The sequence below is a fragment of the Copadichromis virginalis genome, linkage group LG23, assembly GCF_057382275.1.
Source record: "Copadichromis virginalis isolate Kocher_CV1m ecotype Utaka linkage group LG23, C_Virginalis_male_GT1.1, whole genome shotgun sequence".
Lineage (NCBI taxonomy): Eukaryota > Metazoa > Chordata > Actinopteri > Cichliformes > Cichlidae > Copadichromis > Copadichromis virginalis.
In genome coordinates, this window is record NC_140639.1 from 1,569,494 (window position 1) to 1,583,015 (window position 13,522).

At 42.9% G+C, this 13,522-nt stretch overlaps 1 protein-coding gene across 1 annotated transcript; it reads left to right on the plus strand.

The window, feature by feature from the left end:
* The first annotated feature begins 4,646 nt into the window (after positions 1-4,646).
* On the plus strand, positions 4,647-7,161 carry s1pr4 (sphingosine-1-phosphate receptor 4). Its single transcript, XM_085449460.1, has 2 exons — positions 4,647-4,761; positions 5,415-7,161. The coding sequence occupies exon 2, from the start codon at positions 5,567-5,569 to the stop codon at positions 6,809-6,811; it is 1,245 nt and encodes a 414-aa protein (XP_085305586.1). The 5' UTR covers positions 4,647-4,761; positions 5,415-5,566; the 3' UTR covers positions 6,812-7,161.
* Positions 7,162-13,522: the final 6,361 nt, after the last annotated feature.

Below are 13,522 nucleotides of genomic sequence, written 5' to 3' on the forward strand. Positions count from 1 at the left end.
GTCGTGTTCCAAGGAAGTATGAAAAAGACCTGACGCGGGACCTGAGACTAGAGATGGCACGATACCACTTTTTTATGTCCGATACCGATATCATAAATTTTGATATCTGCCGAAACCGATATGGTGTTTTTTAATCAATAAAACTGTTTTTTTTATATCTTGCTGCATTTTGTATAAGTTCATACTCAAGTTTAAATAAACAACAACACTAAAGCTATTCTGTTATACCTGTATGCAAAAAATACAACAAAATATTTCATAGTTCAGCAAAACTGATCAATCTAATAAACTTAAACCTGCTCCATCCTCCCTATTCTGGTATTTTAAAGAGTACTTAGCAGAAATATTAAGCAACCTGACTAATAGGGTTGCAAACTCCCAGCAAAAAAAATAGGGAACCTCCCTCCACCTCATGATGCTTACTCGACGTAATCAACTTTAATTTGATGCAGTGTGAAAAAAATGCACAGAAATAAATTATTTTTCAAGAATAATTAAACAGATTCAACATCTTTTTTCAACAGAACTGCAGACTGCACAGATGGTTCCCAAAGGAAAAAGTACTACAGCTTACTAGGGTATATTAGACTTATATACAGTAATGGACTTCTATACATCAGATTAAAACTTTGGGTGTAAGATTCAGATAATTATTTATTAAAAGCTCGACATTTTAAATGAGAATAAGAAAGAAAAGTATGTCTTTGTGCCCCCTTTTCCCTGTTCATGCCCTATCGGCCCCCCTGGCTAAACTTTGCTAGATCCGCCCCTGCACAGTTACCAGCGTCAGCTGTAGAAAAAGATCCTGGTGTAGAAAGTAATATTAAATAAATTCTAACAACAGCTGATCAAGCTTAAACGTGCTGCTGTTGTTCAGCCGCTGGTTTCCTCTTTCTGGCGCAAAGTGGGCCAAAAACAAACAAGAGACATGGACTCGCGACAGAAAAGCCGATCAGCTGATCATTGATCAGTTTCATGACTGAAGTAGCAGCAAGAAGAGGCAGTCGCTCCATATATCGGTTGTTAAGCTTAACGTGGGGCTTTACAAACATTCAGAGATGAACTTGCACACTTGCTTTACTTCTCTCTGGGATCACTTCCTCAGAGATGAAATGCTGGTTTGGTAGCGAGACTACAAATACACACAGCCGCTCTATCACGTGACCACACTGCTCCAACGTGCTACGGTTATGAGCCGAGTTACGCCGTGTTGCAAGTTTTGTGAGGTGCTTTTCTGATATTTAATGGATCGGATTACATTTTTTATTTCTCCCCGATATCCGATCCAGTGATTTAGGTCAGTATCAGACCGATACCCATACGTAATATCGGATCGTTCCATCTCTACCTGAGACGTGCATCTAGCCCTGCAGTTGACCCAATCCACTGACTTTCAAGATCAGTCGAAGTGTTCACACTATATTTTTGCCTCATACACTGCATTTCCATGTATTTTTGCACCTGTTTCCCATTGTGGGGTGGCTGTAGCTCAGGTGGTCGATCAGCTCACCTACTGCTGGTGGTCTGATCCTAGTCTGCTCCAGTCTACCTGCCAAATATCCATCGTAGTATGAATGATGTGTGAATGTTAGTTAGGACAAAGTGCTTGTGCAAATGGGTGAATGAACAAGTTGTGCTGTGAGTGCTCAGATGAGTAGAAAAGTGCTATAAAAGAACAGGTTTTATTATTTCCTAGCAAAATATAAAGAAATGCCCCCCCCCCCCCCCTTTTTTTTTTTTTACAGCCAAAATGGTGATGAAGCAAATATCAGGGTCAAATCAGGACTTAATGAGATGGGTGACATAAACAGCTAGACAACAGACTGTCTATCCACTTAACTTGGAACCTGCCCAGTTTGTATCACAGGTGGTTATTTTAGCTGCCGAGTGTCATCGACTCACTATAGTGTCTGGTGGTCACGTCACTGTGAATCTCTTCCTGTGTGCACTGCCCGTTTCCCCTGCATTCTATTAAATGGTCAGCAGGCGAGCGACTGGTTGCAAAAAGATTAGTAGTTGCACAGGAATCGATGGGAGCCCCCACCCCTCCACCCGTGACTTCAATAAACCTGATGTATTGCTGGACTCTGTCACTAGTTTCAGGGAACAGTGAATATAAGTTTTTATATTCTGGTTATAAATGGAGTCAAAACGGGAGACTGTCAAGGCTTCGTCCATCAGCTGTGACTTGTTGATTAGAAGTTGTTAGCCAATAAGCATGGAGTGTCACTGCTTTCACAGGCAGATGTGCTCCTTCCTCATCAGGTCCACTTTCGAAATACCGAAATGTTGATGGTAAAATGTTCAGCTCGAGCTTTCACAACAGGTGTTCTCAAATCAGCAGGTGACGTCAGCCGGTTACAGAAACATCTTTCACAGGGTCCGTGTTGTGGACCAGTCTGTCTTCCTTTGTGCAGTGACTCTATAAACGACTTTTCTACTGTCGGTTTCTGTCAAAAGAACTTGGACTTAAATAAAATGGAAACACTGCATTGCTTGTCTTGAAACTGCACTCCAAGTCCTTCCTTGGGTGAACTTGCATCTTACTAACGAATACTGCTGTTATCACTACTTTGCTTTTAAGAATGACGCCTTCAGCAAAGAAAGCGCAGGTGTTTTCAATCACTCGTATCACTCATCAAAGGTTATTGATGTCAGTGACACTGGCTGTGGTGAAAACAGTCAATAATCTGATGTAAAAACTGGCACAACAGCAATTTTCTGGGTTTTTTAATCTTTCATTGGTTAACCACTGCAGGAAAAAAACAACAACAAAAACAAGCCAAAGTGCACACTCCACATTTGTGTTAATTTCAACAGAAAACTTGAAAAATGCACAAAAGTTCACCATAGAAAAATAGGCCTTCAGGACGTTGTGGATTTCCTAACTCTGCAAAGTGTTTAAGGCATGAAAGTGCTCACCGTCGATTATATTTTCTCATGAAGAAAGAGAGGAAGTCTGAAATCCGTAAACAAAGACCTGGCAAGAACAAATTTCGTGAGTACGATATTGTAGCAACATGGTGACTTGTTCTTTAGAATAACTGATTCCCTATCAGCTGCTCTCCTCTGCATTCATGCATTTTCACCTTAGCTTTAGTTTGCATGCTGGTATAGGTTTTCCTCTGCAGGCCTGAGTCTGCTGCACAGGCAGCACACACACAAGTAAAAGATGCTTGGCAGTAATTTGGTGGCTGTCACTGGAAACACAGTAATATCGCTGGTCATAGTTGAGGACGCACTTTTGTTTAAATCCCTTGAAGTGGAGACCTGCAGAGCTGGACTGCTTATGAGTGAAGAAGAAAAAACACACACTCATGCAGTTGTGGCCAGATACGCACATTGTGGTTATGGAGTGCTTTGAAGTTGTATTTTCAGAGTAAGGGCGTTTTCAACAGTCGTGGGTGTTGTTGACACCTCAGGATGTTGTAGCTTGTTGTACATTTTCCGGGTGTTTTTCTTTTTCCTCAGTTTATTCACAATAACAGTTTCGCCACCACCTTTAGATCTATACAGAGTAACACAAGTCCTCTATCCACCATGATGGAGGACATGTCTTCAACACTAAAAAAGGAGAAGTTGTGTTAGTCTCGCAGGGGGACAGCACAGAAATGATGTAGTTAATTACAGTACACACAATGTAGGTCAAATATATATGCATGGGCGACCTTGTCTCGCCGTTTGTTAAAGAAACCGTGCAAACTGGAATAATTCATGCAGACGCAGGCGACTGCGAGAATGAAAAGAGATATCTGCTTATAAGAATAATTGGGCGCCAGTATGATTGGTATCATTTGACTTTTTTTGGCAGCACAATTACAGCCTGCTTGGCTCTGGAGCATTAAATGCACAACAACAGCTCTTTGAAAACGTCACTCGTGTTCGGCCACGAGCTCTGGTTTTGCTCATATCTGAAATTTGGTTTCTTAATTCTGGGGTCTGCCTCTGCTTTCTGCTTCTTGCAGGGCGTCTCTTGTGTTTGTGTGTTTATGGTTTGAAAATGGTCACAGCTTCAGCAGTAATGTCTGCCTCGTGGCATGTGGTTGGGGGCCCACTGGTGCATGGTAGGGGGTTTGCTGAAGACAAGGGTTTCATGCGTGGTGGCTATGTGTGAACAATGCAAGTGCGGCCTGCACACCCAAGCCAACAGCCCCAGCTGCAAGAGAAGATATATAGTATGAAACCTCACTATCTACAGGGAGGGGCACCTGAGTTCCTGTTTTTCTCTTGTATTTTCCTTTTTATTTTACTTACTTATATTTGAGAAAAGAAATTGTCATAACTCAGCAAGAGGCCAGTGCAAGTGGGTCTTTCCCCATATCCTTATTGCATAGCAAAAATTTACAACTAGTTTACAACTGGCACGGGTTTTGAAACCGTCTTTCCCGTTACAGGCCATAGAGCGACTTAAGCAATAGATTTGATTGGCAGTAGCGGTAACAATGTGCGACATCCTGGGAAACAATAAATAAGAAGGTTAATAAACCAGAAAAAAATGTTGGAGACGAGTAAATGATCACTTGTTTTTTCTCATTACACAGTGATGGAACATGTGCAGCCTCTCTGTTATGCATGTGTGAATGTGTGTGTGAATGTGTGTGTGTGTGTGTGTGTGTGTGTGTGTGTGTGTGTGTGTGTGTGTGTGTGTTGGGTGTGTCGGGCTTACTTCCCCATGTAAGTAAGACTGTACTGCAAAAAACTCTTTAGTCAGCGACAGCAGCTGCACTATCACACACTCAGCATCACCAAGAACGGCCAGAGGTAAGCACTCACCACTGCACCTTCACCTCACTGCAGCTCTGCAGTGAAGTCAAATTCAAATCGAATCAAATTTATATTATAACAGGAAAAAAAATCAATTTACACCCATAACTTTTAAACATTAATTCCAATTAAACGCCAGTCAATTAATTAATTATAACATTTGCTATAAAGATTAAACTTGGTGTAAAATGTTCAAATATATATTTTTTCCACTCAGATATTATTGAATACAATTTCAACACAACGGCAAAGCTGCATTTCTTCAAATATTTTTGAATATATTCACATATATATATATATAAAGAAAAAAAACTTTTTTTTTGTTGGTAATTATTTATTATAATTTCGCTAATTTTAAACGTGGGAATTTTAAGCAATTATTGTTTTGCATTCTTGATAAGAAAAACCATGTTTTTCCTTCATGTGGTGATTTAAATGCCCCCATTTCTCACTCATCCTGTGTTAACCGCAGATAGGTGGAGACTGTAGCGCTCGGGAGACATTTAAATGAGGCCTTTTAAACTGACTGAAACTTTGCAATGAAGCGTCTCAGAGTGCAGTACTGAGAGTGAGGGAAATTTCGTTCATGGCTTTGATTTTCATACAGAAATCACTATTGTTTCTTTGTTTTCTTCTGCTTTTATTCTCAGGTGTTTGTTGCTCACAGGCAGCGAGCTCCAGTGGTTAGAGTGCGCCCATAGCCTGTTTATTCACAGGAGTTTCGCACTAATTCCCGTGCAGCTCGGTTCAGCCTGTTCTCACCCAAAACCTTCATCCGACCGGCCGGCTCAGTTTTCCCATCATGTGTGCCTTGGCCTCCCTCACGTCCCCTTCCTCCTGCCCTCACATGTACAACATACCCACCTACCAGAGCAACAGCATGGCACCAAATGCCACCAGCGCTGCAACTGGGATCAACCACGTGATCCTGAGGCATTACAACTACACCGGCCGTCTGCAGAACAGGACCATCGCGAACTCCCAGAACCAGATCAGTGCCTCCGTGGCCGTCTTCCTGTTCTTCAGCATTATCATCATCCTGGAGAATCTCCTGGTGCTGGTGGCCGTCATCTCCCGCATCCGCCGCAGCCGTCGTTGGGTATATGTTTGCATTGCCAACATCACACTCAGCGATCTCCTCACCGGAGCCGCTTACCTGGTGAACATCTGCTTGTCTGGCAGCCAGACCTTTCGCCTGACGCCTGCTCTGTGGCTCTTCAGAGAGGGCATGCTGTTTGTGGCCCTGGCAGCCTCCATATTCAGTTTGCTGCTGATTGCTGTGGAGCGTTACACCACTATGATGAAGCCACTTCCCCAGAAGTCAACCAGAAAGACCTACTATCGAATCTATGGCTTGGTGGCGCTTTGTTGGGGTTTGGCGCTGGTTATTGGCTTTCTCCCCTTGCTGGGCTGGAACTGTGTGTGCAGCCTGGATGGATGCTCCACCCTGCTTCCTCTCTACTCCAAGACTTACATCTTTTTTTCTCTCATTATTTTTTTCCTCATCCTTCTGGCTATCGGTGTGCTGTATGGTGCCATCTACTGCCACGTGCACAAGAGTGCTCAGCTAGCGCCCCAGCGCAGTCGGAAGCGCTCCTTAGCTCTGCTGAAGACTGTTATCACCATTGTCGGGGTCTTTATGCTCTGCTGGGGGCCGCTCTTCATGCTGTTACTGGTAGATTTCTTCTGTGTCTCCCGCCAGTGCGCACTGCTGTTCAGCGCTGAATTTTGCATCTCCCTGGCCGTCTTCAACTCGGGCCTGAACCCCATCATCTACGCCCTGGGCAGCAGCGAGATGAGAAAAGCCATCGCTGAGCTGCTCTGCTGCTGCTGCCTGAGGGTTGGCTTCTGCCACCCAGACACATTCACATCAAAGGAGACCAGCAGCACCTCAGAGAGCAGGAGGGACAGTCTGAGGAACAGTTTTAATAAGGTCAGGAACCTGAGTGTGGCCTCCCCGCCATCCACCCCAAGCAAAACTCGCAGGGCACCTAGAAAATATAGGCTGAGCACCACCACCAGCTGCCTGTCAGTTTCAAGTGGTTAAACCACAACGTTCCCCTCCCAAGTAAACCAACCTGTGTGCACTGATACACATCTAACCGTTTCCTCACAGTTTTGGTTTGAATGTTCACTGCTTCATGAAATGCACATGCACTGCTGACTAAACGCTCCAGTAATATCCTCAAAATATTCCAGTTTGCAACAATGTTACAAGAAATTTTATTTTTTTTGCATAACAATGCATTCTTTTGTAACTGTAAATGATATTTTACATTCACCGTACTTTTCTATTATTGCACTTATTGTTTATGTGAATATAAAATATGTATGTTTAAGTTGTTTTTTGTACTTCTTCTGTGTAAGAAATATAAATAAAGTTTATTTTGCTTTATCCATGCGTGCCTGCTCTTTTCAGTAGGATAGTACCTCTGCTTACCTCTGGAGGGAGGCACCTCATCAGAGCTTTGACCCCCTCCTGCAAATGATCAGATGATTCAGTATCACTTAAACCTTCATAGACTGAAAGCGGACATTATACAGACCTTAATATCAATTCTAGATTTACTAAATATACCAAATATACAAATTCCAGCTCGTTTAAATGATTATTTTAGTCTGCCTAAAGAAGGCTTAATCTGTATTCTGCAGGCATGTCGCTGTACATGTAATGCTTCTTTCTGTAGTTTCAAAAGCTTTTCCTAACAGGCTTTTCAAGAGGCCATTTCCAGCCTGCTCGCCATTTCCTGCGTTTCTGACAGGATGACTGATTGGAGTTCAGTGGAGGAGGTGAGGGCTGGGACTGCAGCCCCAAGGGCATACCAGCCAGGGCTAATTGATAAATTCATTATGACTGTCTGGCAGCACGAGGAGATAAGGTTCAGCAGATAGTATGTACCCTTAAATTATACAGGCTACTGTACTGTACTGTATTTCTCCTGCTGACGCACACTGATCTGAGATGGAGGAAAGTATTTTTACAAATCAAAAGTAGTCGTCTGCCGTCCTGCAAAGGCGCAGCATGCCAGCAAGTGCTTTATTTGTTTTTACAAAAGAATCAGTGCAATCACTCCAAGCGACAGGGGGTTTCTCACTAGCTGTAAAACTCAAAGCGATCTGTGGTTCAAAAGATTTGGAAGTTCCCACTCTTAATATAAGATCATGGTTAATTCTCTCAGGTTTTTGAAGTATATCCTAAAAGAAAGACCTGTTTACATGATAAGTCCTCTTAAAGTTAATGACCAGGAAAGAAGCATCTCCAGTTATTATTTATCAAGCAATTCTCTGCTAATCGTTTGAAGGCTGGTGTTGTTTGAGCAGGCACAGACTACATGCAGTCATCACGCTGTGACTCAACTGTTGCACGAAAATGACATTCTTGGTGCAGCTGGGAAGCATGTCCCGTCTGCCTGCAACGCTAAAACGAAAATTGCATTTAAAAAACCTCTTTAAAAATGAAACGGGTACAGCGTTAGAAAGTGAACGACTTATTGAAACAGTAGGAACGATGGATTATTACAAATTACTGCAAGTGGATTGGTGCACTGATAAGAGCCAGTGTGGTAAGTGAGTCACAAACCCGTGTTGGCGATAAAAAAAAGATTAGGCAAGATGGCAAATAGGCTTAATCCCTTTCCTAGAATTTCCAAGCTAGATTTTGCAGACATTAAATGCCTCAAAGTGTCCCCGTAGGCCAGAGCAATAAAGCCTTATACCCCGAGAGTTAGCCTCAGTTCCATTAGGCTCCCCAGGAAGTGTGTTTAAAAGCTCAAACATGATACTGGGATTTTCTGTCTATTGTCTAATAATGACCTGAAGTAGTTACTGCACCAGCACACGGTCTTTCAAAGACATTTCATGCTGGGTGAGACTTCAGTCTTATAACACATGATATTAGGCCGATCAGGAGTTATTGCCTCGTCTTTCTTTGTTTCACACACCTGGCACGACTTCCTGAAGTTAAAAACATTTGCTTATCAATAACGATTTCAGAGATGTTCCAGGCTCCTGGCAGTCTGTCATGCAGGCATTCCCGTTCATGACATCTGAAAGCTGCACGGGCTCGTCAGCGTCGACTGGAAATGTAGTGGTGAAGGTGAGGAAGGAAGAATCCTGCTTTCGCCCACGCAGAGCTTGAGGTGATTGTGTTGTGGCAAAATATGCAGGAAGCATGCACACACACACACACACGCTCATTATTCAGCGTTAAATCAATGTAAAATGACCAATAATGACATGTAGTCGTGCACATAAAAGATGCACGTGCACACGCTCAAGGTTAAACATGCACAGATACCCTAAGCTCTCTCGTCTGCTTTGTTTTTGTGGCTGGGGAACCGAGCAAGTTATAGCTAGTTGTGTGTGTGTGTCTGTGTGATTCCCCCCTCTTCATGAAATCCTGCATCTCTGCCGTTAAGTGCAGGGGATAAAACTCCCTCATCCTTGGTCCTGGCATGGCTCCAGGTCTGGCTGCCTGATGAAAAAGCAACAGCAAATTCCAGGCTTTATTAGCTCGAGCCTGAGAGACATTTGTTGTATCATTTCTGTAACGTGTCACGGGCTGATCACCAATCCATGCTGCTGCTCTCTCGTTCTCCTCTTACAACAACAAGGCCTTTTCACTCTTCTAAATGAGGTACGATGGGTTAATGACGGTTGCGTGCAGACGTGGCTATGCCCTCAATAATTACCTTGCTGGCTTTGCCTCCAGGTGTTCAGCAGACAGCTAATGATGTACTGTCTGAGGAGAGGGGAAGGCAGCGGGTGAGGCAAAAAAGCTACATGGGGGAGCTTGTGATTGGTTGCTATCAGCACTGCGACAACTCGGTGGCACATGTGGTGCAGAAGGACTGGGTGTAAGAAGAGCCCAGAAAAGAAAAGAAAAACAGGAACTCACTCGGGATGTGCTCGTAAAGACAATCCTGCTACATGTCCGTACAGCCGTACTGCTGAAGGGAAATGACACCGTTTTATAAACTGTCTTTCATTTTCAGCCTTGACGTCATTTCTGTGACACGTTTCTAGTTTCCTTGCAGAGATGCGTGGCTGACTAATACAGAAATCAATATCAAGGAATACTCCACCCAAAGGCCCGTCTTCTGAAAGTGAGTCACAGGTCATATATAGAATTCAAGGGTGGATCTAAGAAGTGTGCAGCATGCTCCACTAGGTCAGCGCTTTTTAAGATACGTTGCAGATCAGTCCAGTTTCATATTATCCAAAATATCTTTATCGACTCTTAAACCAGTCCTGCATTTTTGCCCAAATATGATGAAATGCACAGTTCATGCATTCTGCCCCAGCAAGACAAAGTTTGGAGTTTAGTTCAGTCCTGAAAAACAGCAGCATACACTATCGGCCAATGACATGGCAGCAAGTCCATGCCAAACAAATAAAAACAAATAATGATAATAATAATAAATAAAAATAAACTGGTGGAGTGGTGCAGCTTTTGAGGGGAGGAAATGTGGATGTTACTGTTATTTTTATTTCACAAAAGGACACGAGCACGATGGTAAAGTGCAAACTGCACCCAGGACAGAAATAACTGCATTATACAGTGAATGCAACTCTTTGCAAGCATCTGTTCTGACAGCATGCTAACGCTAAGCTAGTGATGATAGAGCTGCGTGCTGGCCCAGGTAACAAAGGCAAGGATCCATGTCTGTAGCAACACTTCTGGACCCCTTTAGTATCAGCTGAGCATGGTTTAAATGTCACAGCCTTCCTGTGTAACTTTGCTGGTGTTCACCTGTTTAGAATTAGAATTAGAATTAGAATTCAACTTTATTGTCATTGCACATGCACAGGTACAGGGCAACGAAATGCAGTTTGCATCCATCCAGAAGTGCTTTAGTGATATAGATATATTACAATATATATTAGCAATAGTATAGATATGTAAGATATGTTTACCTGCTTCCTGCAGGACAACACACCATGTGACTGGTTTCTTGAACATGACGATGAGTTCACCGTCCTCAAACGCATGCAAGGTGCACCTAATAGAGTGATCAGTGAGTGTGACTGAAAGAGAGGTGGTCTTTGTGTTCGTGCGACGAACCCAATCTGTACATGAAGTCAGAGTTTAGGTTCACATTCTGCACCGTCCGGTTTCTCTCTGTCGTCCTACAGCCGCGTTCGTTTGGAGTTTAAAACCAGATGGTGCTTTCAGAAGATTTAAGGAAGTGATCAGTTGAGGGCCAAGTCAATTTTCTGCCTTCCTTCAACTCAGTAAACATCTTAGGATGCATTTCACTAAGGGCACAAACAAATGATCTGCTCTGAGGCTGAAGGAGAACGATAAACGATATGTTGTTGGGACACAGATAATTCCAGGAGTGTGTCTAAAGCTTTTTATCACTGTGAACAAACTGACCACAAAGTATTTCAGCCCATAATGGATAAAAAAAACGTGTAGCAGCTGTTTCAAAGCTACAGAAAAGGATCTTCAGAGATATGATTTCACTGCTGTTCAGAGAAACATGAGGACGTATTGATGCTTCGGTCCAGACAGCAGCATGTAAGCACTGCACATTGTTTAAAGACAGGGTGGGATCCGCCTCTAATGTAATAAATGTCTGAAATTACAGGAACGAACTGACTCACTGTTGAGAGGGGGAAGGATTATCATTCCTGTTGTGCTGATATGTTGTCATGCACACCCACAAAATCTTGTTCTGTTTCCTTCTGGCTGAATATGGAGGGAAATCACATCAGAATACTCGAGATAATCCAGTTGGAGACGGTCAAACTGTCTCATTGTTTTGCTATCGTAACACATTTGCATAATCGCAACCTGGCAGTCGATTTAAGAAAAGTTGACCCACACAACAAAGTAAAGCTAGTTTTCGGCTACGAGCCGACAGGGACCCCGCCGTATTAGTCAGAGGTCCCTTTACTACAGTTCAGAGTCGCGGACCTTCAGTAATAGTAATAAATCACACAGCAATAGTACATTCACGTTGTTGTAAAAAGCATGATAATATATTAAGTAATCCAAAGTATTCAGAATACGTTATTGTCATTGAGTAACGTAACGGAATACGTTACAGAATACATTTTGGGGCATGTAATTTGTAATCTGTAATGGAATACATTTTAAAAGTAACCTTCCCAACACTGGTTACAATGTAGCTGCAATAAGATCATAAAACTACATCGACTTCAGTAACGTTCAGTATGAGCCAGGAACTGTTAGACGTATAACTGTGTTATACATGAATGTAATAATTACTTCATGTAACAGACGTGGCTGCTGTTTAAGTAACCTTTGATAAACCGACACACAGCACGATCCCGGCATTTATTTTATGCAGCACGTCTCTTTTGTGTGCAAGCGTGCACTATGAAAATATCACTCTGCCAAAGCAGGTGCTCGTGCACGCGAGAACATTCATGTATAGTTCTTAGAGCGGAGCTGACATCAGTAATGGCCAGACAGTCGGTATCTGGTCGTCTTCACACACACACACACACACACACACACACACACACACACACACACACACACACACACACACACACACACACACACACACACCTGGCAGCAATAGGGAACTTTAGGCCCTTTCCTATAGGGATAAACGCCTCCCTATAGGAGTAAGAATCCCATTTATTTAGAATTTTGCTTACAATTCAGCAGCCAGACATCAACAATGGCTGTGCAAATATCCAGTGTCGGGGTTATAATTACACCCAATCAATCAGTGGTGCTTGCCATTTTCCTTTTGGCATGTCAACAAGTAGAACAAAGACGACGGGCGTATTCTTTGCATGTCCGGATGGAAAACTCAAACATTTGCATACAGCCCTCTTTATCCTCACATGGTGGTTTCTGTTGACTGCACCTGGCTGAGGAATTCTTTTCGGAGGAATCCGGGAACACTTTTGGATCTTGCAATGATAATGCGCTCAACTTTCTTTCTTTTTTTAATGAATCATGTCTGTAGCTGTGCACAAACATACTGTAGCTCATCCACACACTATAAACTGGGAAAGAAAGCAGACGAAGAGGAACAAGGGAGAACAAAGAGACGCCTAAACAACAAATTGTGTTCAGTTGCTTCCTAATTATAGGGGAATGCGCTGCATGTTGTCTTCATTGTGCATTTTACGCTGTATCATAACAAAATAATAAGTAAGAGAAAAGGCCATTGTGGAGAGATCTAATCTGATGCCAATATGGGCAACATGTGGACGGCGCTCCGAGACCAGCTGTTTCCTCTTTATCAGACTCTGGATAGCTGGACAGCGGACACAAAGGAGACTGGCTCCAGGTTATGAGATATGAATGAATGCAGACACACACACTGACAACACAGAGGCAATTATTAAGCAACTTTTTTCTTTTTAATTTGATAATTTCAGACAAAAATTTCCTTCTTTGTTTAGTGTGGAATAAAATGACCAAAGACAACCGTTCTCTCTTCAGGTGCTGGATGTCGGCCATCTGCGCTGACTTTGTCGTCAACCTTGGGAATATATGTGAGCGTGTTTACTCCCTTTTCTTAATCCTCTCTCTCGGCCTCGCTGTGCTGTGGCGGAGTAGCGTGACCACTTAACTAATTGTGCTGTGCAAGATGTTCCAAGGGTGATGATTTGGCTTCGGTTTCCTAAAGTTTCCAAAGAGAGGACGTGAAGAGGGCTCTGCGGGAGACTCCTTTGGAAATGTGGAAAACAATCTGAGGCTTAGTGAGGCTAACGTGCTCAACATGTCGATGTCGAGTAGGTAACCTTAGCGATCCATCGCTGAATA